This window comes from Micromesistius poutassou (genome assembly GCF_964030765.1).
Source record: "Micromesistius poutassou genome assembly, chromosome: 5".
In the NCBI taxonomy this organism is placed as follows: Eukaryota; Metazoa; Chordata; class Actinopteri; order Gadiformes; family Gadidae; genus Micromesistius; species Micromesistius poutassou.
The window spans coordinates 6,660,687-6,685,404 of record NC_140275.1 but is presented as its reverse complement, the minus strand read 5'-3'; the positions used below and the strand labels follow the sequence as shown (position 1 = coordinate 6,685,404).

Here is a 24,718-nt window from a genome sequence, read left to right as displayed (position 1 = left end):
GGACCACCAAATCTAGCAGCTGGGTTTGTTACACAAACACGGTTCCATGCTTATTTACAATATTTGAGTGTTTTTCATTGTTGTATCGACATTGGAGTATTTATCAATGAATAACAGTGGAAGGTCATTAAGTGTTAAACAGAAGTGTTTAAAACCAGCATGGTAATTCCTAGTCTTTTTAGGTCATTAAAATGATCAGTAGTTATACATACAGTAGATAAAGCGGTGGCCGTGTCGACCCAGTGTCACAACCAGTGCTGCAGCAGGCAGCAGGAACTAAAGGGAAAGGATCCAAATGCAGTTCTGCCAACACAAGGAAAATACAGGATGCCCCAGGCATCCTGTATTGGTTAGGGCGGCATGTGTCTCAGGAGGTAGAGCAGGTTGGCTGGTAACTGGAAGGTTGCTAGTTCGATCCCTGGCAGTGTTGATGTGTCCCTGAGCAAGACACGTATGGCTGACACCACTGTCGATGTGTGCATGAACGGATGAATGTTGGGCAATATTCTAAAGCGCGGAGTGGCTGCTCGTTACAAAAGCGCTGTATAAATGCAGTCTGTTTACCATTTATCCAAATGCAGTACCTTCATGGAACCGGCTCTATGTAAAACATAGTGACAGTTCGTTCCAATTATTAATCTCTCAACGGTCTTATTACTATCTTAGAAATAAGATATTTCAGTTTCTTATTACGGTTGGTCCTCGGGTCCGCTCCGGATGTCTCTCCTCCCTAATGCACACACACACACACACACACACACACACACACACACACACACACACACACACACACATACACACACACATACACACACACACACACACACACACACACACACACCAGTTGGTCTCCCAAAGAGCCAGATGTGTATCAGCTGGTTTCGTCCACCGTGAGAAAAGGAGGTGAAACATCTGTTTAGAGAACAGATGTGTTCAGACAAACAGCACCTGCAGCTGCTATGGTCGGAGATTGTTTAGATTTTACATCATTCGGTTTCAAATAATAGGTTGAAATATAGATTGACAGATAGGGGGCGACGTTGGACCAATCATGCTGTTAACGCGTATTTGTTCAGTATTTACATTCACCTATCAGTTAATTTGTCTTTCTGTCAATCCATCTAAATGTCAATCCATCTATCGGTCTATCTGTCTAAATGTCTGTCTATCTGTTTGTCTGTCTGTCTGCCTGCCTGCCTGTTTATAAATGGGACACTGTCTATTTTCTATGATATATAATATTGAACAGTAGACGGTTATATGCATCAACAACATAAAAAACGTGACATGTACCCTGAACCATGTGTATGGGGGAGGAGGATAAGGGGCGGGGCTAGGAATGGAGAACGGGGCGGAGCTAGGAATAGTGTTGCCAGATTGGGACCAATCTGGCAACACTGGCTAGGAACCGAGCCTGATGAGTCACGGTCCGCCTCCCTACATCCCCGCTGGACCCGACCGCGGTCGTAACGGATGTACCGTGTTAGAGTAGCCTCTCTCCTCGGCCCCCATGGTGTATTTTCCGGGCTCGCAGTGTGGGGCTCAGTGCGGACACTCGGAGGGTCTGTACCCCGAAATGTTTGAGGGTTCGCGGCGGGTGCGCAGCATTTGGGGCGGGGTGCGGCTGGAGCTCAGCGACGACCCGAGCCCCGTCCTCCTCCACAGCTTCACCCACCTGGACCCCGACCTGCCCCAGCACCCAGAGGTGAGCTAGATGGGATTTGGGAGCCCTCCTTTGGTACAGGCTCATAATAACTCACAATATAATAATAGACCGAGGCCGTTATTTGGAGCGGCATGTGGCTCCGGAGGTGGAGCGGCTGGTGACCGTAAGGTTGTTAGTTCGATCCCCGGCTCCTCCTAGCTGAGGGTCGAGGTGTCTGAGCAAGACACCTCACCCTGACTGCTCCTGATGAGCTGTCAGATAATCAACAGTGGATGGCCATCACAAAGTGATTGCGTGTTTCATATTTTTTTATTTTGTTAGTTTGTCCTATTTTACAAACATATTTACTTTATTATTCATATTTTAGTTTGTCTGCTTTGTTGTCCTGTCTCAACCCTGCAAGCTGCGAGGTTTATTTACTCTAATCCTCTCACTAACACAATTACCTAATCCCTAATCTGTTCTCTCGTAGCAGGCCGCCTCACCACAACCTGCTGTCCTCCTGTCCTCTAGGAAGGGATAGGGTTAAACTAAGTGTAGAAACAGAGTCCTGTCCCTGCTCAAGGGGAACAGAATTAGGGATGAACGATTAATCAAATTCAAACCGACATCGCGATGTAATAGAACGCGATATTCAAATCGCAAAGGCTGCGATTAAAAAACAAAACAAAACAAAACAAAACAAAACAAAAAAAAAAAAATATATATATGTATATAATTTATTTTTTTATTTTTTACTGTTACTTACTGGAGATCAGTAAGATTCGTATTATTTAATATTTATTTTACATTTCAATATTTAAATTAAGATGTTATGTCAATTCATGCATCAATTCATCTCAACACATCGGCCTGGCCTAAAAGAAAGAGCAGTTTATATGTTGACTGCTTCCAATGTTGTGTCGGTCATACTATAGATAGATTTATTGCTTGTTTAGTGAATAATACAGAACATTAAAGAAAAGAAAAAATAATTGCATACTAAATCGCAATTGCAATGTTGGTTGAAATAATCAGAATTAGATTATTTCCCCAAATTGTTCAGCCCTAAACAGAATTCAGCTGTGAACCATACCCAAGACAGGATATATCATGTATCATACAGGCTATATAATAGATGATATATGCGTATATATGATATATGTGATGTATGTGTAAGCTGTATAGGCTTCCCATATCATATAGCAACAGAATATAGTGATATAATACCAGTTATGCTTGCTAAATGCACTACTAGAACTGAAATGGAATTACTTAATTAGTGTGACGAGAGAGGGAGTAAACAAATTTCAAACCCTAACCCGCACCAATCTAATCGGATTGGTTAAGGTTTCCTCAATATCATTACCTTAATAATTACATCATATATCACAGAAATTACATCACATAGCAATAATAAAATCACATCTACATTAATAACATTACATAGCTATAATAGCATCACATATCACATTATTTACATCACATCACTACATTTATGACACACAATTACTGCGATAACAAAACATATCAATGCATTAACATTAACATCATTCAGGACATCACATTAGTATCATCACAACATTCAGTACATTGTAGCATGCTGTACATTAATAGCATACAGTACATAAAATGTGCAGACTTCATCTAGACTCTGCATAGCCACCCCCTCCTACGCACTTATTGTATGTTGTCAGTACATCTTGCCACTTAATGTACGCACTTATTGTATGTCGTACTTAGCGTAGTACTTAGTTGTGTAGCACTTTATCCTAGCTATCCTTGTTGTATACAGGGAATGTGTTAACCTAGGTTTTATGAACATCTTACTTACTGTACCGACAGCAATATATTGTTTCAACTTCTTCTGACAAATGTACTACTTATTGTAAGTCGCTTTGGATAAAATCGTCTGCTAAATGCCCTCAATGTAAAATATAAATGTACATTATTACATGGTACATCATCAATAGCATAGAGTGAGGGCTCCGATGCCTTGTTCCAGGGCCTACAGCAGTACATGTTTTGGGAACAGTGACATCACGGTCATTGTCTGGTGAGGGAGGTCCCTGGGCAGCACGAGAATGCCCCAGTGGCCTTGTTTACACCCAGTGGCAGTCATGACCGCCTGTTTGTGAGGCCCAAAACACGGAGTTCCTCAAACTGCCCAATGTGGTTCACGGTGGGTGGATGCACAGTGACTCCCCTCCATTCTAAGTGAACAGGAAGATCTTCATGTTATGCGTTTTCAGAGGTCCACATTGACTGCGTTTACATGGACATTAATACTCCGATATTAATCGGAATAAGGTCTTAATCAGCTGCCATGTAAACACCATTCTCCGATTGCCTTAATTTGAATGAGGTCATTCGGAATAAGCATAATCTGAATAAGGTATGTGGAGTATTCCAATCATATTCTGATTATTGAGACGCATTCTAGACATGTATACACCTTAATCGCATTATAACCTATAGTCCTTTCAGAATATTTGCAGCATTTTGTGACAAGCCGACAACTGAGTCACATTATGGCAACAAACTTATAATGCATGTTGTTTATTAGTGACACACACAAGTCTCACATTTGTTATGTTGTATGCGAGCAGGTACCGTTTACGTTTCATGAGCAGATAACGTTTAAGTTTCATATTTTCAAAGTTGTTTGCGAGCATAATAATCAATAAGAAAACCGAAATTATAGTATAGGGTAGAGCGTTGCTATGGAAATGTAACCCTTATTTTTGTTCCGGTAGCATCCTCCGGTCACTTCAGGATCGTGGGAACATTCGGGTTACAAATAAATAAGTCAATGCAGTTGTTCTCAGCGTTTGTATCTTTTAATTATAACCAACACGGCAAAAGTACACCTGCATGTGTCCGGTCACTCTTCAATTGGTCCCCCCACTTAACTGTCCCCTTTTAACAGGTGGGTAGGAACCAATATATTCCCAACGTAACTATCCATTTAAATGTTACCCGAAAATGTATGTATTAAATACTAATTAAATAATTAATCTCACCAGTTTTATTTAACTGAAATCGAAAATAATGCAAACAATGAATTATAAGGTTACAGAAACAATATTACGGCTACTTCGAGATGATCGTGAGAAACTTAAAGAACACTGCTTAATCAGTCTATGCTGGGCTACATGTAAACGGGGAATATAAACAGAGTATTCTTTTAATAACTCATGTAAACACCTTAATCGCAATATTACCATAATCAGAATAAGGTCCATAGTCGGGTTAAGGTTGTCCATGTAAACGCAGTCAATGACAGCTAGTTATTAAGGATTGAATATTCATGATTTTTGTCCATTGAGCAAGGCATCCGTCCATTCCAACCGTCAATGTGACAGAAATGGATAGTTTTCACTGACAATCTCATACTCAAAGCTCTGTGGAAGGTACTGTTTAGACGCTAGGTCATAGCTGCTAGCTGAGGATGTGTGTGTGTGTGTTTTGTGTTGTGTGTATTTTGTGCTGTGTTTGTTTTGTTGAATCAGTTGTGTAAGCTACAGCCAAAGTGATGATAATACTAGGGGCGGGGGGATGTGTAGATTACATAAACATACTATTTATGTTATGATTATAACACAAAATCCATATATTCCGCAACCCATATATTCAGATGATTAGATAACTGCAGGTCTCCCTCCCTCACTCCTTTCTAATCTCCCTCTCTCTGTTCCTCTGACTGTGCAGATGGATGTGTAGAGGGAACAGACTGGTAGCCATCTTATATTTAGAGTGCTGACTCACTATGGGGAGCCAGCAGGATGTGTGAGTTGTCTTGTCTCCATGGTAATGCATCCCTGTCATTATAGCAGTAAGAAGAAACACCCACATCTAACTCCCTGTTCACTCATGGAGTGAAAACAACAGTAACTCTGTGTTCCCTAGAGAGAGACAACTAACTCCTTGATCCCTAGAGAGACAACTACCTCCCTGTTCCCTAGAGAGACAACTAAGGCCCAGTCACATTTCTCTCCCCTTAACAAGAACACTTGCTTTGAATGCCCTTAGCTGCAAGTCAGCTACCGAGCTGGCTAGCGTTCAAGGGTTGATTTTAAGGGAAAATAGGCACTCCCCCTTGCTCCCCTAAGTATTGGGACAACCTACCCCTTCGCGGGAATGAGCAAAATCTAGGGTTAGAGCTCAAATCTAGGGGAAGGGGGAGAATTGGGACAGAGCCTAACTCTGTGTTCCATAGAGAGAGAACTACCTCCATGTTCACTAGAGCAGCGGTTAGCAACCTTTTCAAACTCAGCCGACTTGAAAATCTCAAAAGTATTTGATCTAATTACTTCAGGTCGGCCCACATCCGACCAGAAGTAATATGGGAGCCAAACCATATTCATTCTCATACATACAGTGCAGTAGTGGTAAAACCAATCATAATAGGAGCCCACTAATGTTGACTCACCCTAATGAGTAGGCTGATATTGCATGGCAGACACCATGCAATGGTGTCTGGCTTAAGTAATGAGAGTCTCAGTTTTAGATCGGGATAGAGAGATACGACATCGGGAAAGGCATCAGAAACCGCACAGCACTGTTGGACAGATCGGGATACTCAGAAGCAATATAAAGTCAAAGGGTACTTTGTCAGCCTGGCCCACATATCCATTTGTTTTATGGATGCTTCTATTTTATTCTGGACATTTGAACATGGTCAATGCTTTTCCTTGGAGACTGAGGTTGAGTCCATTTAAGTGGCTGAAAATGTCGGCCAGGTATCTCCATTTAGCCAACCACTCAAAATCCCTGAAGCGGTGTGCGAGTTTAAACTTTAAACTGTGTGAAGAAAAAACACCCTCACCTCATCATCAAATTCAAAAAGTCACATCAGTACCTTCTCCCTGGAGAGCCATCAGACTCATTGGTCACTGCCTATCTTTTCACATAAAACTGAAAATAAACGGGATTGCAGGAGGAGGCTTTTGATGAAGTTGACTGCCTCATACAGAACAGTCTTTAGACCTACAGGCTTTTTTCTTTACAGCCAGCGGTTCTGTGTGTATACTGCAGTGGGCAGATGCTACCAGTGGAGCCACAGCCTTTACCCCAGTGATGACTCCACTGGGCCGGCCCGCAGCGCACGGTGCTCCCCATCAGTGCTTAATCCCACACACTTGGACCAATCAATCCCGTTTGAAACTATGAACGCCTTCAGAATGTCAAAGATGTCCTCTGCAGTTGAACGTGTCGATAAAGATTTGCAAGACAGGAACTCTTCTTTTATCATACCTTCATACCTAATATAGACATGCTGCCTGTTGATGTATCCAACTGTAGGGCATAAAAATGGCTCTGGTATGCTCGTTATCAGCTGTTCTAATACTTTCTCTGCCATAATATCTTTTATGTCTGAGTTATCAGACAATGAGATTAGTTTATTGGCTTGCATGACTTGTCTCCCAACATCACCCACACTACCTCTCTTTTGGTGGGGAGAATTCAATTCTCACCGATTGTATGCAGCTTACTAGCCTTGCCTATGAGCCTTTGCATTCTCTGTGCCCATGTATGACGTTTACATATTACTTTCTATCTTACCCTGATACTCCTTCAGTTTATTATTGAAACTCCCTGTTCCCTAGATAGAGAGAGACAACAAACTCCCTGTTCCCTAGATAGAGAGAGACAACAAACTCCCTGTTCCCTAGATAGAGAGAGACAACAAACTCCCTGTTCCCTAGATAGAGAGAGACAACAAACTCCCTGTTCCCTAGAGAGAGAGAGACAACAAACTCTGTTCCCTAGATAGAGACAACTAACTCCCGGTTCTCTAGATAGAGACAACTAACTCCCTGTTCCCTAGAGAGACAACAAACTCCCTGTTCCCTAGAGAGAGAGACAACTAACTCCCTGTTCCCTAGAGAGAGAGAGACGACTAACTCCCTGTTCCCTAGAGAGAGAGAGAGAGACAACTAACTCTGTATTTCCCAGAGAGACAATAACAAACTCCTTGTTTCTAAGAGAGAGAGACGACAAACTCCCTGTTCCCCAAAGAGACGACAAACTCTTTATTCCCTTATAGAAAAAAAGAGAGTTAGAGAAAGAAAGGAGGAGACCGGAAACAAGTCAGCGACAGACAGATAGATAGAGGTAGGGAGCAGGGAAAATAGAGACAAGAATAGATTGAGCCAGAGACATTGTGGTTTGCGTACGGAAATAGAACTAGCTGGATTCTGGTAAAAGAAAACCCATCCCGACACACAAACTCCCTCTCTCTTGCTCACATCACAACGCAAACACACAAGTGCTACTGTACAGAAACAGTCAGTTGAAGGATTGAACTAAACTACCAGACCTCTCCCACTGTTGTTTGCTCTCAGTTACCATGCCAACGAGAAGAGAGAGAGCGAGAGAGAGAGAGAGAGACAGAGAGGCTAGTTGACCGAGAGGGAGAGAGAGTGAAAGAGAGAGTGAGATAGTATGCCGTGAGTCATGTTGTGGGTATTCCCAGCAGACCGATGACTGGTGTTCTAGATTACCCATCACCCCATGAGGGTTGGGCTGGAGACGAAGAGACTAACCTCCTCCCTCTCTGCTCCTCCAGAGCTCCACCCAGGAGATAGGAGAGGAGGAGGAGGATGGAGCGGTCTTCACCATCACCCTGAGGAAGGTGCAGCTGCACCAGTCGGCCAGTAAGGGGCAGCGATGGCTGGGTGTGGACACAGACTCCGCCCTCAGCCTCTACGAGACCTGCAAGGTGCGCACCATCAAGGCAGGGACGCTGGAGCGGCTGGTGGAGTACATGTTGAAGGCGTTCCGCGGGAAGGACTCCAGCTATGTCACCATCTTCCTGTGCACCTACCGCTCCTTCGCCAGCACGCGGCAGGTCCTTGACCTGCTGCTCCACAGGTGTGTACCGATAGAATATATACAATGTATACCTGAATATACTACTACAGGTCCTCCACCTGCTGCTCAACAGTTGTGTACCACTATATGTGTACTATATATATACAATATGTACCTGAATATACCATGACATGAATAGATACAATATATACTATATATACCTGAATACACTTAAGCATTAGATCACGACAGGCTGTGGAATGTTCTCATTATACCACAGTTAAGGGGCATTGTTCGTCCCTCCGCTACGCGTCGGGATGGCGACCCCCTTAATGGTTAAGCGGTATAATGAGCACATTTCACAGACTGAAGTGATCTATTGCTTTTATAAAACAGTTACGTAAGTATGGCGAAATGAAAGTCATAGACAACCTCAATTTTGAAAAAACAAATACAAAAAAGTAGTCCCTCCTGGCTGCCTGCAAAGTGCGTGGCGGTCGCTATGCAACACGCTGTAGCGTCCTTCAGAGAGAAGACTAGAGACGGTAGCTTGGTTTGCCGGCAATTTAGCCTACTATCGAGCAGTTCACTCACCGTGTGCCTATTGCTTTACAACATTTCCACCCTCTCCATCAATCAACATATTTTTAGGCTTCAGTGAACTATGCTATTGCTTTTATATATAAATAAACAACAGTTCAAGTTAGGCGCGGAGTGATACGGAACTCAGCAAACTGATTGGGTGTCATAGCTGTATACGCTCATTATAAAACGGGTGGCTTAAATCAAGCTGATACACACAGCTATGACGCCTCTTCAGTTTACAGAGTTCAGTATCACTCCGCGCCTAACTTGAACTGTTGTTTATTTATATATAAAAGCAATAGCATAGTTCACTTAAGCCTAAAAATATGTTGATTGCTGGAGAGGGTGGAAATGTTGTAAAGCAATAGGCACATGGTGAGTGAACTCGTTAGTAGGCTAAATTGCCGGCGAACCAAGCTACCGTCTCTAGCCTAGCCTTCTCTCTGAAGGACGCTACAGTGTGTTGCATAGCAACCGCCGTACACTTTGCAGGCAGCCAGGAGGGACTACTTTTTTGTATTCGTAGAAAATGCTTTTCCGACTTTCTCACTTTTTCAAAATTGAGGGTGTCTATGACTTTCATTTCGCCATACTTAGGTAACCGTTTTATAAAAGCAATAGATACCACAGTTAAGGGGGTTGCCGTCCCTCCAATAGATACCACAGTTAAGGGGGTTGCCGTCCCTCCAATAGATACCACAGTTAAGGGGCGTTGTCCGTCCCGACACGGAGGGACAGCGGAGGGACGGCATTAATACATACAATATATAGCTTATATACATGAATACACTACCGATATATACCTGAATATACTACTACATTAATACATACAATATATAGCATATATGCATGAATACACTACCAATATATACCTGAATATACTAGATATAAATACAACCATTATATACCACTTTTATACCTACATACAGCCAGAAGGCTGAACTAAAAAAAGCTCTCTTCAGGTAAACTAATGAATGTCAACAATCTCTAGGTATGCTAAACTCCAGAACCTTCCAGCCATGGCAGCCCACAGGATCTGTGAGGACGACCGCATCGAACTCAGGAAGTATGTTGCATATTTTACATTCTTCAAAAAACAGGACTGTAGAACTCTAAGGTAACCGTATCGTTCTTTGTTGAGACAAAGCGGTACGGCTATCTCTCTCTGAGTGGAGTTTCAGTGAGCCACATTCTGTAAAGGTAGAGCAGTCCTACTGCATATGTACATACTAGTTCTATTGTATTATATAGTGGATATCTATACATTTTATACACTATTCCTCTTGTTTTATATAGAGCATATCTATATATATAAACACTAGTCCTATTGTTTTATACAAAGGATATCTATATATGTAAACACTAGTCCAACTATAAATAATGAATCTATATATATAATAGTTCCACAACTAGGTATATAGTATAGTTAAAGCTCTCCCTCTCTCTCAGCACGGTGTCGTCTATCCTGGGTGCGTGGTTGGACCAGTACTCTGAGGACTTCTGGTCGCCCCCGGACTACGGCTGTCTGCACCAGCTGCTGTCCTACCTCCACAAACACTTCCCTGGCTCTGACCTGGAGCGCCGTGCCCACAATCTGCTGGCCCACTTCCACCGCCGGCAGGTCACTGAGCCAGACCCCGACGGTAAGGGTCAGGGGTCAGGGGTCAGGGCTGAGACTAGGTTAACAGTGCATGAAAGAGTAGGTAGGGGTTATATATTGATTACAGGTTATTAAGTAGCAGGTAGGGGTTAGACAGTACAGAGACAGGTCATTGAGGAGCAGGTAGGGGTTAGACAGTACAGAGACAGGTCATTAAGGAGCAGGTAGGGGTTAGACAGTACAGAGACAAGTCATTAAGGAGCAGGTAGAGGTTAGACAGTACAGAGACAGGTCATTAAGGAGCAGGTAGGGGTTAGACAGTACAGAGACAGGTCATTAAGGAGCAGGTAGGGGTTAGACAGTACAGAGACAGGTCATTAAGGAGCAGGTAGGGGTTAGACAGTACAGAGACAGGTCATTAAGGAGCAGGTAGGGGTTAGACAGTACAGAGACAGGTCATTAAGGAGCAGGTAGGGGTTAGACAGTACAGAGACAGGTCATTAAGGAGCAGGTAGGGGTTAGACAGTACAGAGACAGGTCATTAAGGAGCAGGTAGGGGTTAGACAGTACAGAGACAGGTCATTAAGGAGCAGGTAGGGGTTAGACAGTACAGGAGACAGGTCATTAAGGCGCAGGTAGAGGTTAGACAGTACAGAGACAGGTCATTAAGGCATTGAATACAGAGACAGGTCCGGTGTAAGTAGGGGTTACTCAGTGTGTACATACACCCTTATGTTGCTCAGGGGTACGATTATCCGAGAAAGACACAGAAATGTGATGGTATGACTTGATGATTTCAGGGTTGTTCTGCAGCAGATATAGAGACATGTACAGAAATGTGATAGTATCACGATCTATCATGATTTCAGGGTTATTTTGACAGCTGATATAGAGACATATAGAAATCTAATAGTATGACTTTATGTTTCCTGGGTTGTTCTGCAGCGGAGCATATCGGCTGTCCCTTCGCCACACAGGAAGAGAGCGGCTTCGAGGATGAACTGCCAATGCTCAGCTTCCTGTCCTTTGACCCCATCATGGTGGCAGAGCAGTTCACCCTCATGGACGCTGTGAGTACGGCTTCCTGTAGGAAGTACTGCCCACTTCCTGTGAAACACACCGCCAACATCCTGAACAGACTGTCCACTTCCTGTAGAACACTCTGCCCATGGACATGGGCAGAGTGCATTGGTCCACTGACTGTACAACCCCGGTCCACTGACTGTACAATACATTGTCCATTTTCTGTTTTCTACTGATTCAGACTGACTTATCTAATCTCTCCCTCTCTCTTCCTCCCCCTCTCTTCCCTTTTCCTCCTTCTCTCTCTCTCTCTCTCTCTCTCTCTCTCTCTCTCTCTCTCTCTCTCTCTCTCTCTCTCTCTCTCTCTCTCTCTCTCTCTCTCTCTCTCTCTCTCTCTCTACCTCTCTACCTCCCCCTCTCTTCCTTTTTCTCTCTCTCTCTCTCTCTCTCTCTCTCTCCCAGGACCTGTTTAAGAGAGTGGTTCCCTACCATTGTCTGGGCGGGATCTGGTCCCAGAGGGATAAGAAGGGGAAGGAGCACGTGGCCCCCACCATCCGGGCCACCGTCGCTCAGTTCAACTCCGTCACCAACTGCGTCATCACCACCCTGCTCAGCACGCCGCTGCTGAAGGCCAGCCAGCGGGCGCGCCTGCTGGAGCGCTGGGTGGAGGTGGCCCGGGTACGTTGGCGTGTTAGCACTAGGGATGACCACTTACGCTGTGTTTGATGGGTGGATGAAGTGCACTGTTTAGGAAAAGGGTTGGAAATCACAGGGGGCCTTTTCCTAACGCTTCAGGAATAAAGCGTAAATAAAAAGTAAAAACGGTACGAATATGAAAATATTATTCGATATTTGTCGCCAGTGTATCGCTATATCATCGTAGCGATAGCTTGTCCCACCCCTACTATTTAGGATGTCACAATTTGTTAGTGTTGTCTGAAATGTGAGTGTACAAATATTGTTCCCTTTACAGGACACTACTTTATACCCATAATGCACTGTAAAGTGTACAAATGATTAATTAGTTCCAAAGTATATCCCATGATGCTCAGCGTTTTTCATCGTCCTCAGATTAATCCAAACGAGTTGGTCCGGTAGATAGTTTCTTCATACAAATAATCTGTCATGGCTTGTTTATGTAACTGATATACTTCACACTGGCGCATAGTGTCAGAATAACACTACAGTACATCTACACTTATTACCTAAATAGTGGACTAGTGTTCATAGTGTATACAGGAAATCATAGTATACAGGAAATAGGGATGAGGAGACAAGTGAGCCAAATCAAACACAGCCTGAGTTTGTGTGTTTTGTGTTGCGTTCAGGAGTGTGTGTTTTATCAGACTGTGTTTTGTGTTGCGTTCAGGAGTGTGTGTTTTATCAGACTGTATTTTGTGTTGCGTTCAGGAGTGTCGTATTCTGAAGAACTTCTCCTCTCTGAGAGCAATCCTCTCTGCACTGCAGTGTAACGCCATCCACCGCCTCAAGCGCACCTGGGAGGAGGTGTCCAGGTGAGGAGCTACATGCTACATGCTAAACACAACATGCAACACACTACATTTTATATGTGACATGCTACACAATATATTCTACATGCGACACAATGTGTGCTACATGCCACGCACTACATGTAACGCACTACAATGCTAACTGGCACTTCTCTCCCCTTAGGGAGAACTTTCGTACCTTCCGGGAGCTATCGGAGATCTTCTCAGACGACAACAACTATTCCCTGAGCAGAGAACTCCTGGTCAAGGTCAGTTGGTTGGATAGTCTGGCATGGTTTAACTCTGGTATTGTATAGCATCATCTAGTATTTTCTAGTATGGTCTGGTATGGTCTAGTATGGTCTGGTATGGTCTGGTATGGGCTGTTTCCCAATGTGAAGGAAGCATGCCCTTTTAAGGACGCCACGTCATAGAACGCCGACAAGCACTGTTCCAATGTTGAGAACAAATTTGCGCCCTTTTCGCTTCCTTTTCGCTTCCTTTGTTTTTGAGAACTCCAAGATATTTCAAGGATGCATCCTCAACAAGCCAAAATCCCCACAATCCTTTGCGTTCATATGCTGCACGGGGTATTTAAAACATTGCTTTACACAAGTGAAGTTATTTGAACGTTTTCAGAAATATTTCATGACGTATTGCTTTTTATAGATTAATCATGTAAATGTAAACAATTAAGCTTAAAGACCTGTGCGATTTTTTTTCAAACGTCTTTGCAATGTAATGATTGAACGTAATGAGGCAGTATTTTGCATGGATTGATTTGTTTTAATATAAACGTAGCTGTTGTTTAAACAAACTACTGTATCCAATAACAATTTCAACAATTAAAATATTACAATATTTACCACTGGAGCAGTATTAAAAAGCGGAAGCAGAAGCGCTTCCACACTAGCAAGTCGTTCCAAATTCCGAACGTTACAATCGCTAGGCAGCACTCTAGCCAGCACTCTTGCCTCATCTCCATAGGACACGACTCACAAGGAAGCGTTCTAGCAAGGCTGCAGCCTTCGCATTGGGAAACAGCCACGGTCTAGTATTTTATTTAATTTTATTACCTACATTCTGAAGATTTGGTCTGGTTCAGTGGTGAAGTGGCTACTTTGTTGCATTTTTCATTTGGTTTGAAGTTTCGAAACACGTCATGCAGCACGTATCAGCAACCGCCATTGGATGATAGACTAGTTTCGCATAGTTTCCATTTTTTTTACCATATTTGACATATCATAAAGTTCTGGATAGACGAACACGGCAAGAACAAGTTTCTCCTCCGTTTTCTTGTTTTTGCTTCACTTGCAGACCAGACTGGTACAGTCTGGTATAGTCTGATTTAAGCTTATAATAGTATAGGTATAATCATATGATAGCCCTATAGTTATGAGAATATATTTACAGAATTAGATTTAAGATGGATTTACAGTTCTACGTACTTTACGTCTGCAAAGATCTATGCAAGGACACAATTCAGATTCCTGAGAGTGATGCAATATATCCATTTGAAAAATATGTTGAACTACTTTTTTTAAATGAACTGCTGAAAAGCAGTTGATGTATTGAAACCAACTGAAAATACAGTGTTTCGATCCCTCTGTATGCATTGATTTAATTCACGTGTCTCGTTGTGGAACCAAATCAAAGCTCTACACCTGAGCGACCAATCGGTGACCGGGTCACTGTCGTGGATCTTCACAGCTCTTCTTTGACATGCTGCTAATGCACAAGTGTCCTCTGGGCTTACGGGTTGTGTCTGTCCTCCAGGAGGGAACGTCCAAGTTTGCAACGCTGGAGCTCAATCCCAAACGCACCCAGAGGAGACACCAGCAGCAGAGAGAGCTGGTACACACACGCACACGCACACACACGCACGCACGCACGCACGCACGCACACACACACACACACACACACACACACACACACACACACACACACACACACACACACACACACACACACACACACACACACACACACACACACACACACACACACACACACACACACACACACACAGTCCAGTCCAGTCTAACACACTCTACTACACAAACTCTACTACACAAACACAATAAAACACAAAAACACACACACTTTAAACACACTTATGACGGCACACACATGCAGACCCTGGTGGCCGATGGCTGCTACTACACTATATATATCTACCCACACACACACTAACACACACACACACAATGTTTAATGAACAAATGTATGATGATTTAATATTGGTTATTATATATATTAGCAGCCTGTGTTATAAAACATTGTATGTAGTGTGCATGCATATTTGTCTATAATATATAAAATATTTCTCTCTTGGTACTCAGGGAGTCATGCAGGGTACCATCCCCTATCTGGGAACCTTCCTGACGGACCTGGTGATGATGGACACAGCCATGAAGGACTACACAGAGGTGTGGATCTCTCTCTTCAGCACCACTCTCTAGTACAACACACTAACCCTCTCAGGCCCTGTTTACACAATGTCATAGATTCTAGATTCTACAATTGTTTTATACCATTGATTATAGATTTATAAACAAATCTGTTTACACAAAAGACTCTAGACTCTGCATAGCCACCCCCTCCCACCCGTCCTATTTATTGTATGTTGTACATCCTGGCACTTACTGTACTCACTTATACTATGTCGTACTTAGTTATAGTACTTAGTTGTGTAGCATCTTATCCTAGCTATCTTTGTTGTATATGGGGAATAGGTTAACCTAGTGATTGTTAGTGCTTGGTACTTGGTTCTATGAACATCCTTACTGTACTGACAGCCATATATATACACAATATACACATACAAATGTACTTATTGTAAGCCTCTTTGGATAAAAGCATCTGCTAAATGCCCAAAATGTGAATGTAATTATACGTTTATATTACTTTGGATAATGGCACAATTCATGTAAAAAGGAGGATATTTGCATATGACACCCACCTTGCTTTATTGGTTAGCGACCGGTCACGTAACAGCTAAGCACGGGACACGAGAGATTCTGTCTAGACCAGAGACTGTATAAAATATGGACGCAGCATCTGTGACGTCATTTGGCACATTGAGGGTGGAATTTAATGGCTGCCTCCCAGTACTCTCTGGCCTCAAGTCATTAGTATTCCATCCTTAATAACCCCTCTCAAAAAACACAATATGTAGATGAACTAGCCACTGACATCATAAGCAAACATTTTTTATTTTCGACGAGGCAAACATCTCTGCATCGCAATCTGACTACCATCTTCAATTCAAGATTTGAAAAGAGTTAGAATATCCTTGTGTAAAGAAGGACACAGTGAAACAACACTCTTCAATGACCGACTCTTAACCTCCTTTATGTCATTTCAACGGGTTGGTTTCCCTGTGTTGCAGGGAGGGCTGATCAACTTTGAGAAAAGGAGAAAGGTACGTTTGAAGACCTCGTGCTCATGGATGAATACAAAACTGAGGATAAACCTAGAGAACATCTCTCTAGCTTTATTGATTTATATACCACAGAATGAAAGAGATTCTCTCCTCTGACTCTCCCCCACCCTTGCTCTCTCTCTCTCTCTCCAGGAGTTTGAGGTCATAGCTCAAATCAAGCTACTCCAGCTAGCCTCTAATAACTACAGCTTCACGCCCGACAGTCACTTCAGAGACTGGTTCTCCAGTGTGGAGAGACTCAGCGAGGCCGAGAGGTGATTATTGCTACGCTAGGGTAGGGTAGTGGGGCTAATAGTCCTATACTTGGATAGGCTAGTACTGCTCTGCTAGTATAGCTGATTCACCTCTCTATCCCGTCTAGCTATAACCTGTCTCTCTGTCCAGCTACCACCTGTCCTGTGAGATCGAGCCTCTGTCTGAGTCGGCCAGCAACACGCTGAGGGCCAAGAAGAACGGCGGCATCATCAAACGCTGGAGCGAGTGAGTCACGCACACGCAGGCACGCAGGCATGAAGGCATGAAGGCACGCACACATGCACGCACGCAGGCAGGCAGGCACGCACTCATCTCTTTGTCTGACCTGCTCTCTCTCTCTCTCTCGCTCACTCTCCATCTGTCTCCCTCTCTCGCTCTCCATCTCTGTGTTTCTGTCTCTCTCTCTCTCTCTCTCTGTCTCTCTCTAGTCGTCAGCTGGAGGCCGGGGCCAGTGGGGCTCCGGGCTCCCACCATTCCAAGTCTTTTGACCACGCCCCCAGCAGACCGTACCAAAGCAGCGGGGGCGGCGGGGGCGGGGACAGCGGCGATGCCCTGAGCGTGACGTCGGTCAGCTCCAGTGGTTCCGACCTGGAGGACGTCAACGCCAGCTTCCTGTCCGACTCGCCAGAGGTCCACGAGAGGAAGGCACGTCACTTAGCTCAGCACTGATTCAAATTAGATTAGTGCTGTGATGCTGTCTTATGCTGTTAATTATACAAATGTTGCTGTTTTTTTAAAGGTTTTGTTCTGATTTTGTTTGCATTGTGTTTCCAGACATCGACTCCTTCGGTCAAACATTCAATTTCTGTTCTGGGAAGAGAGACGCATGTCACTGAGACTGCCTCCACGGTAAGCCCCTCCCACTCCTTCCCCATGGCTCCTCCCACTGCCCCCCACATGGCCCAGTAGGGCTGAGTACAGAAAGAAGAGGATCAACGACTGTCTCTTGAGACCCTCCTCCTGATGTTTAAAGTGCTTTTGTGTAATACTGTATATTAGTACTACTAGTACGTGACCATTTGCCCAAATGAGTCCGCTCGTACCTCTGGAATGTACTTAAAGAGCCATTTACATTTAGCAGACGCTTTTATTCAAAGAGACTTAGAACAGTTAATACACACCGACGGCGGAGTCAACCATGCAAGGCGACAGCCAGCTCGTCAGGAGCAGTTAGGGTTAAGTGTCTTGCTCAGGGACACATCTACACACTAGGAGAAGCCGGGGATCGAACCAGCAACCTTCTGGTTACAAGTCAACCTGCTCTACCTCCTGAGCTAAGCCGACCCTGATCCCCAACCCAAGATCCCATATTCGGATGCTTTTTTTAGGGTTAATAATGGCATTTGGGGGTACTACTAGAATAGGGTTACATGCTTGTATGTTAAAAATACACCTTATTATTCTCAAAAACGGTCTGATTTGTATCATGTCGCTTTAAGGCCCCCCTCCCGAGTAGCCTAGTCTGCTGATTGGTCAGCACACCCACTTTGTTGTGATTGGTCGAAACGCTTTGCACGTGTGTCAGCAAATCCCCCCCCCCCCCCCCCCCCCCCCAAGTAGGGTCACCGAGAGGTGCGTATTCTGCTCTTCAGCACCGCCCCCTGCACACTGTTACGGAAGTAAAGTTTGAGCACAAGCAAGCTGTTTGACAGACTTATTGAGGGGCGTTCTCGGGGGCGCCAATACTCCCCCGTAAAACATGTATACATACGTCATATAACAGTCTAAGGCAAAGGGGAAAGTCGAAAAAGCATGATATGACCCCTTTAAAGTACTTGTGTCTAATACTGTGTATTGTACTACTTGTAGGTGAACAGGCCCAATTGGCCCAATGTTAATGAGTCCGCTCTCACCTCTGGAATGTACTCAACCATTTCCTGTCTTGTGTTTCCTGTGTGTAGTTCTGGGAGTGCACGTCGCTGTCGTCCCTCGACACATCTGGCTCCGCCTCCGGCTCCAGCAGCACCTCCTCCTCCTCCGCCTCCTGCTCCACCCCTCTGGCCGCCTCCCGCTCCCACAAGCGCTCTGCCTCGGCCGTGTCCAACTACTCCACCCTGTCACTGCCGCTCTACAACCAGCAGGTGGACGACTGCTGCATCATCAGGGTCAGCCTGGACGTGGAGAATGGGAACATGTACAAGAGCATACTGGTGAGAGGGGGGAGGAGGAGGGGGGGGGAGAGAGAGAGAGAGAGAGAGAGAGAGAGAGAGAGAGAGAGAGAGAGAGAGAGAGAGAGAGAGAGAGAGAGAGAGAGAGAGAGAGAGAGAGAGAGAGAGAGAGAGAGAGAGAGAGAGAGAGAGAGAGAGAGAGAGAGTACAAGAGCATACTGGAGAGAGGGGAGAGAGAGAGAGGGAACATGTACAAGAGCATACTGGTGAGAGGGGGAGGAGGGGGGAGAGAGAGAGAGAGAGAGAGAGAGAGGGAACATGTACAAGAGCATTCTGGTGAGACAGAGATGGAGGGGAGAGAGAGAGGGGAGAGAGGAAACATGTATGAGTATACTGCAGAGGAGGGGAGAGGGGGGGGAGAGAGAGATGGGAGAGAGAAAGAGAGGGGCCGAGGAGGAGGGAGAGAGGAGTTGGAGAAGGAGGAGGGGGAGTACAAGACTGGTGAGAGGAGATCAAGAAAGGAGATCAATAGGGGAGAGGAGAGGAGAAAGAGGGTTGGAGGAGAGAAGAGAGGAGGAGAGGAAATGAGGGGAGAGGAGAGGAGAAAGAGGGGAAGAGGAGAGGAGTAGAGGTCTAAAGGTGTGTGTGTATGTCTCTCAGGTCACCAGCCAGGACAAGACCCCAGCGGTGATCCGTAAGGCGATGATCAAACACAACCTGGAGCGGGAGAAGGCCGAGGACTACGAGCTCATGCAAAAGATATCTGAGGAGAAAGGTGAACATACAGCACGCATTTTGATGTATATGTACATGTATATGCATGTCATTGGCAGGAATTTATAATACAATTATAATACATGACTGTAAGACACATGGACCATGTGAAGACATTACCGTCCTGTTCTCTGCGTGCGGTCACAGTGATACGGGTTATCTAAAATGCAGCAGGAGAGCTAGCACATCTAGCAGTATGACCTTTCATTACGGCCGATGAGTGGGATAAGACGAGATGGGACAAGTTAGTCATCACAGTCACAGTCTCACAGGGCTTCACGGTCAAAGCATAAACAACAGACAACAAAGGTTGAGTATGTTTTTGAGTAAGATGTCAGATAAAGTTATTCCACAATAGTAGGTAAGTAATATGTTAAAGTACCAACATGATGGCTTGTCTGTTCAATTAAATTAAATTAAATTAAATTAAAGGGCACAATTTGAATTTGCTCAGCGAGTCACTCTGGCAACAAGCAATATACTCACTCCCCAATTCCCCTGGCCCAGGACATTAACCAATCACATCAGTGTATCTGATATAGGCGGGCCAAAAGCTTTGCTGTTTTACCGACCGGATACGGCAAGGGTCTGGATTTCAAGGCTAGATCCGTGCAATGGGGGCCAGAATTGACGTACATATATACAGGCAAAACCTTTTAAATCGGTGATGGGGTTGATCTGTCGATGGGTGATGCTTCATGTCTGACGTCTACCTCTCTGTCTCAGAGCTGCGTATCCCTGACAACGCCAACGTCTTCTACGCCATGAACTCCACTGCCAACTACGACTTTGTGCTGAAGAAGCGCGGCCCCACGCGCCCACTGCGCGCCAAGAGTGTCACCAGCTCCACACTACCGCGCATGAAGCAGAAAGGCCTGAAGATCGCTAAGGGCATCTTCTGATCTCCTCTCCATCCTCCTCCTCCTCCACCTCCTCCTCTCCTCCTCAACCTCCTCCTCCTCATCCTCCTCTCCTCTTCCCTGTCCTCCTCTCCTCCTCACCCTGGAGAGATGAACATAGCGTTGGGGTGGAATACTGGGAACCAGAGACACTCGCTCTGACTGAACACCCCCTCACCAGAACTCTGTCATGGCTGCCAGCTCTCTCTCCGTGCTCCGCTGGACTGGATGTGATGTCATCGCTGCAGCCATGTTGAAAGGGGGCTCATGCGCTCTGTGGCGTTTTCACCTGTGAACACGGATTAACATACTGGTAGTGCGAAAGGTAGTGCTAACATGTATACAAACGTGTATACAAATGAGATGTCATAATAACAGGCGTGAGGTGGACTTTTAACCTGCGTGGACCAACCAGGTGTGAAACCAGGGGTGAATGATTTTAACCTGTGTGAGGTGGCCATGGATCACATGGCACTGTTTTTTTTTACTGAACGATATCTCACTCTGCCACGGGTTGAAGTCCTACTTGGGTGTCTGTTCTGGACCAGACCTGTGTGTACATAGAACATCTCTGCCGATGTTTGATTGGATCATGAGCTGCACCTTAATGGATCAACAGCGCTTTAACAACTGAACGATACTCTCTCTCTCCCTGCTCCAGCTCTCTGTCTCTCTCTCGCTCGCTGGAATGGCAGGGGGTGGTTTCTCTCTGGTTCCTAGGGGTAACCAGTGACACACCGCCATGTTGGATTAGTGACCACATGACCGGGGACATAATGCTCTTTCTGATTGTCTGGGATTCTTGCTGAATGTCATTAACCTGGTTTGAGATGATAGCAGCGATGGGGGGAGTGGGTCGGTGGGTCTCTGATCACCGCTGGCAATGACTCTGAGTGTTGTGACTGATGGTCGAGGTGATGTGAGGGATGGTAGAAGGGTCAGAGTTTTGATCCAGTTTACACTACAGTACATCTAACAAGGTTCTACCAGTCTGTCGTGGGCCTGGGCGGAAGTGTGATTGATATTGTCCTTAAAGCTGCCAAACTCCAGCTCAAACATCTCAGCTCCACACAGCTCAACCATCATCTGCTCCTGCTTGTCGTGACCCCCTAGCGCAGCACGCTACCACAACACACTACGCTGACACACAACACAACACGCTACCACAACACACTACATTTACACACAACACAACACGCTACCACAACACACTACGCTGACGCACAACACAACACACTACCACAACACACTACCTTGATGCACAACAAAACATGGTAGCAGAACAGACTACCGAAACACACTACCACGACACACCACACACCACCGTGATACGCGTCACACCCCGGTACCACAACAGAGCGCTGTCCTCAGAGTGTTACCTTCCATAGTTTTAACCTGCATGACGTTTATTGACATTCATCCTCATGCCATTGGACCAGTGAGCAGAGAGACAGGAAAGACCCTCCCCCAGGTGGCCACACCCCCTGGTTGCCACTATTGGGCCTCTACTGGTCATCACTGTGATCTTCCATCCATTAGTTCTGCCCCCCTCTTTCTGATTGGCTGGTTGTGTTGTCATGTCATGGTCGTGTCAGAAGTGATGTGAGTATGTTGTTGTGTATGTTTATAGACCGGAGGCATCAGACTTAACCCTTCATGTGCCAAAAGCAGGGAGATAGGTTGAGGCCTTTCACCACCAAAACATGTTATATTTATGGTTTTGTACGTCTAACATGTTGTAATGAAGAAAGGTGAGCGGGGAAGCGTGGTGAGACCCCATGCAGGAATGCTACTGGAGACGTCAAGTGTTAAGTTCTAAACCCATACTGTTGGATTGAGATCTAAATCTGTTCTGTTGGGTTGAGTTCTAACCCTATACTGTAGGATTTTGTTCTAACCCTATACTGTTGGGTTGAGATCTAACCCTATAATGTAGGATTGCGTTCTAACCCTATACTGTTGGGTTGAGTTCTAACCCTATACTGTAGGATTTTGTTTTAACCCTATACTGTTGGGTTGAGATCTAACCCTATACTATTGGGTTGAGTTCTAAACCTATACTCTTTGGTTTTAGGCCTAACCTACACTGTTGGTTTTAGGTCTAACCCTACACTGGGATCTGACAGCTGTGTCCCTTCAACCACTAAATCCAGCATTCATTTCACATTGGGGATGGAACCCATGTCCTCCAGGGGGCTGTGCTGTGGTGTATCTCTCTCTCTTCAATGTGCTTCTCTTTGATTTAATGTGACATTGCTGTGTGTACATGAACCTAACCCTAACCCCATGCAAGCTTTTCCCATCCAACGAGACTGTGGACGGTTACCATGGCAGCCCGTGCTGACCTGTGTTGTCATAGCGACACAGGCTGTGTTGTTATGACGACCACCCGGACCTGGCTTGCTTGTTTTCTAAAGTGTGCTCTGGTGTCATGAGCGTTTTTAGACACGGATCTTACATTTTTCTAACCCCCCCTAACCCCTCCTCCCCCCCCCCCCCAACTGTTTAGTATAGTAGACCCCCCCCCCCTCCCACCGTCCTCCATGTACAACTTTATTTATTGATTTGTATATAGAGATTCTGTTTTGCATTGTACATTCTCTCGTTTCTTGGTTATAGATTAATATATTCATGTATATATGAATAAACCTTAAGTTTATAAAAGTTGAGATGGCTGTTGTTGTTCTCTGTCCTGTTTATATCTGTCTATATAGATATATTTATATAAGATCCATCTATCTATATAGATGCTGTTGCTGATGTTCAAACACGGGGCCATTTCTAGTGTTTATACAGGCAGAAGTTCAACTAAAAGAAATAAATAAATCATTAAGGACCATCATATAAACAGGACTTACTTAAGGCTTACGTGTCCCTCCTAACCTACTCTGGCCAATAGGGACCATGGAAACAGGCACAAGAGCAGAGGTGGTACGCCCAGATGGCGACAGTGAGGAGTTTGATACACAGGCAGGGACGCCCTCGACCTCTGCCTCTTCATTAGGACTGCTCACTCAAGAAAGGCATCAGTGGAACTGGGCTTCACCGTTACACCTTAGAGGTCTCTGTGATTTCCTGCCATAGTCCAAACAGACCTGGGCTCTGCAGATGACATCAGCCTGATATCAGACCGTGTGGAGCAGGCACAGGGGCTCTGGACCAGAGTGTGCCAAGGTTGGGTCTGAGGCTAAATGCCAAGAAAAGCGAGGTAATCACAGACAACATCCTCCCGAACATCAGCCTCTAACAGCAGCAGGGGGCAATGCTCTGAAGGAAGTCAATGACTTCACATACCAGGGCTCATAGGATCACTCATCTGAGGAAGGAGGGTCCTGAACGGTATGACCAGTGTGTGGAACTCCGACCTCCCCCAAAACATCAAGCTGAGCTTCTTCTACGCAACCGTGGAGTTTGGTCTCCTGTATGACAGTGAAGACCCTGAAGCCCACCCTACAGACGTCTCTGGATGGGTGCAGACACACAAAACAAACACACACACACACCAGAATGCTGAAATCAGTACTAACCATTGATCAAAACGAGCTTCAGAGTATATGAGTTTCCAAAAGCATCTGTAGTCAGGGAAATGAGACTGATCGCTCATTGCCAGAGACACCAGGAGCTCCCAGCAAGCAGGCTGGTGCTGTGGGAACCAAAGAACGGGTTCACATTAACATCTGTCTACCCGTGTAATGTGTGTACATTACTACTGCGGAAAGATGTAGGCGTGGGAAACGCTGGGGAACTGACCAGCTGCATGGAGGCTGAAAACCTGAATCACTAAGATTGCCTTAAAAACAATCAATTACCCTACCCAACTATCATACTTCTCAAAAGACAAACATGTAATAAAAAAATGTAATAAATATGTAATAAGTAAAAATAACTCTGGTGCAAATAGGTACATTTTAATAAAAAAGCTATGTAAAATACAAATGTTTTTAGAACAAAGTAATTTGCTTTAGTCTTATGCTCAATGTCTGAGAGTTGTAGCTCTGAGTACTGTGGAGAACAGGGGTTCACAACCCTTTTGTTCCAAGGACCGGCATATTCATAAAAAATAATCAGACAATTGAA

The 24,718-nt window shown here is 44.9% G+C and overlaps 1 protein-coding gene across 1 annotated transcript; it reads left to right on the top strand.

Annotated features, from left to right (window-relative positions):
- The first annotated feature begins 1,421 nt into the window (after positions 1–1,421).
- LOC311343606 (ral guanine nucleotide dissociation stimulator-like) lies at positions 1,422–23,175 on the top strand. Its single transcript, XM_084468515.1, has 18 exons — positions 1,422–1,705; positions 8,217–8,521; positions 10,038–10,112; positions 10,496–10,689; positions 11,592–11,716; positions 12,132–12,347; positions 13,080–13,183; positions 13,344–13,428; positions 14,936–15,013; positions 15,503–15,589; positions 16,552–16,584; positions 16,738–16,859; positions 16,990–17,085; positions 17,289–17,505; positions 17,635–17,709; positions 18,762–19,010; positions 19,629–19,743; positions 20,469–23,175. Exons 1-18 carry the CDS (start codon positions 1,511–1,513, stop codon positions 20,642–20,644), a joined length of 2,547 nt encoding a protein of 848 aa, XP_084324641.1. The 5' UTR covers positions 1,422–1,510; the 3' UTR covers positions 20,645–23,175.
- Positions 23,176–24,718: the final 1,543 nt, after the last annotated feature.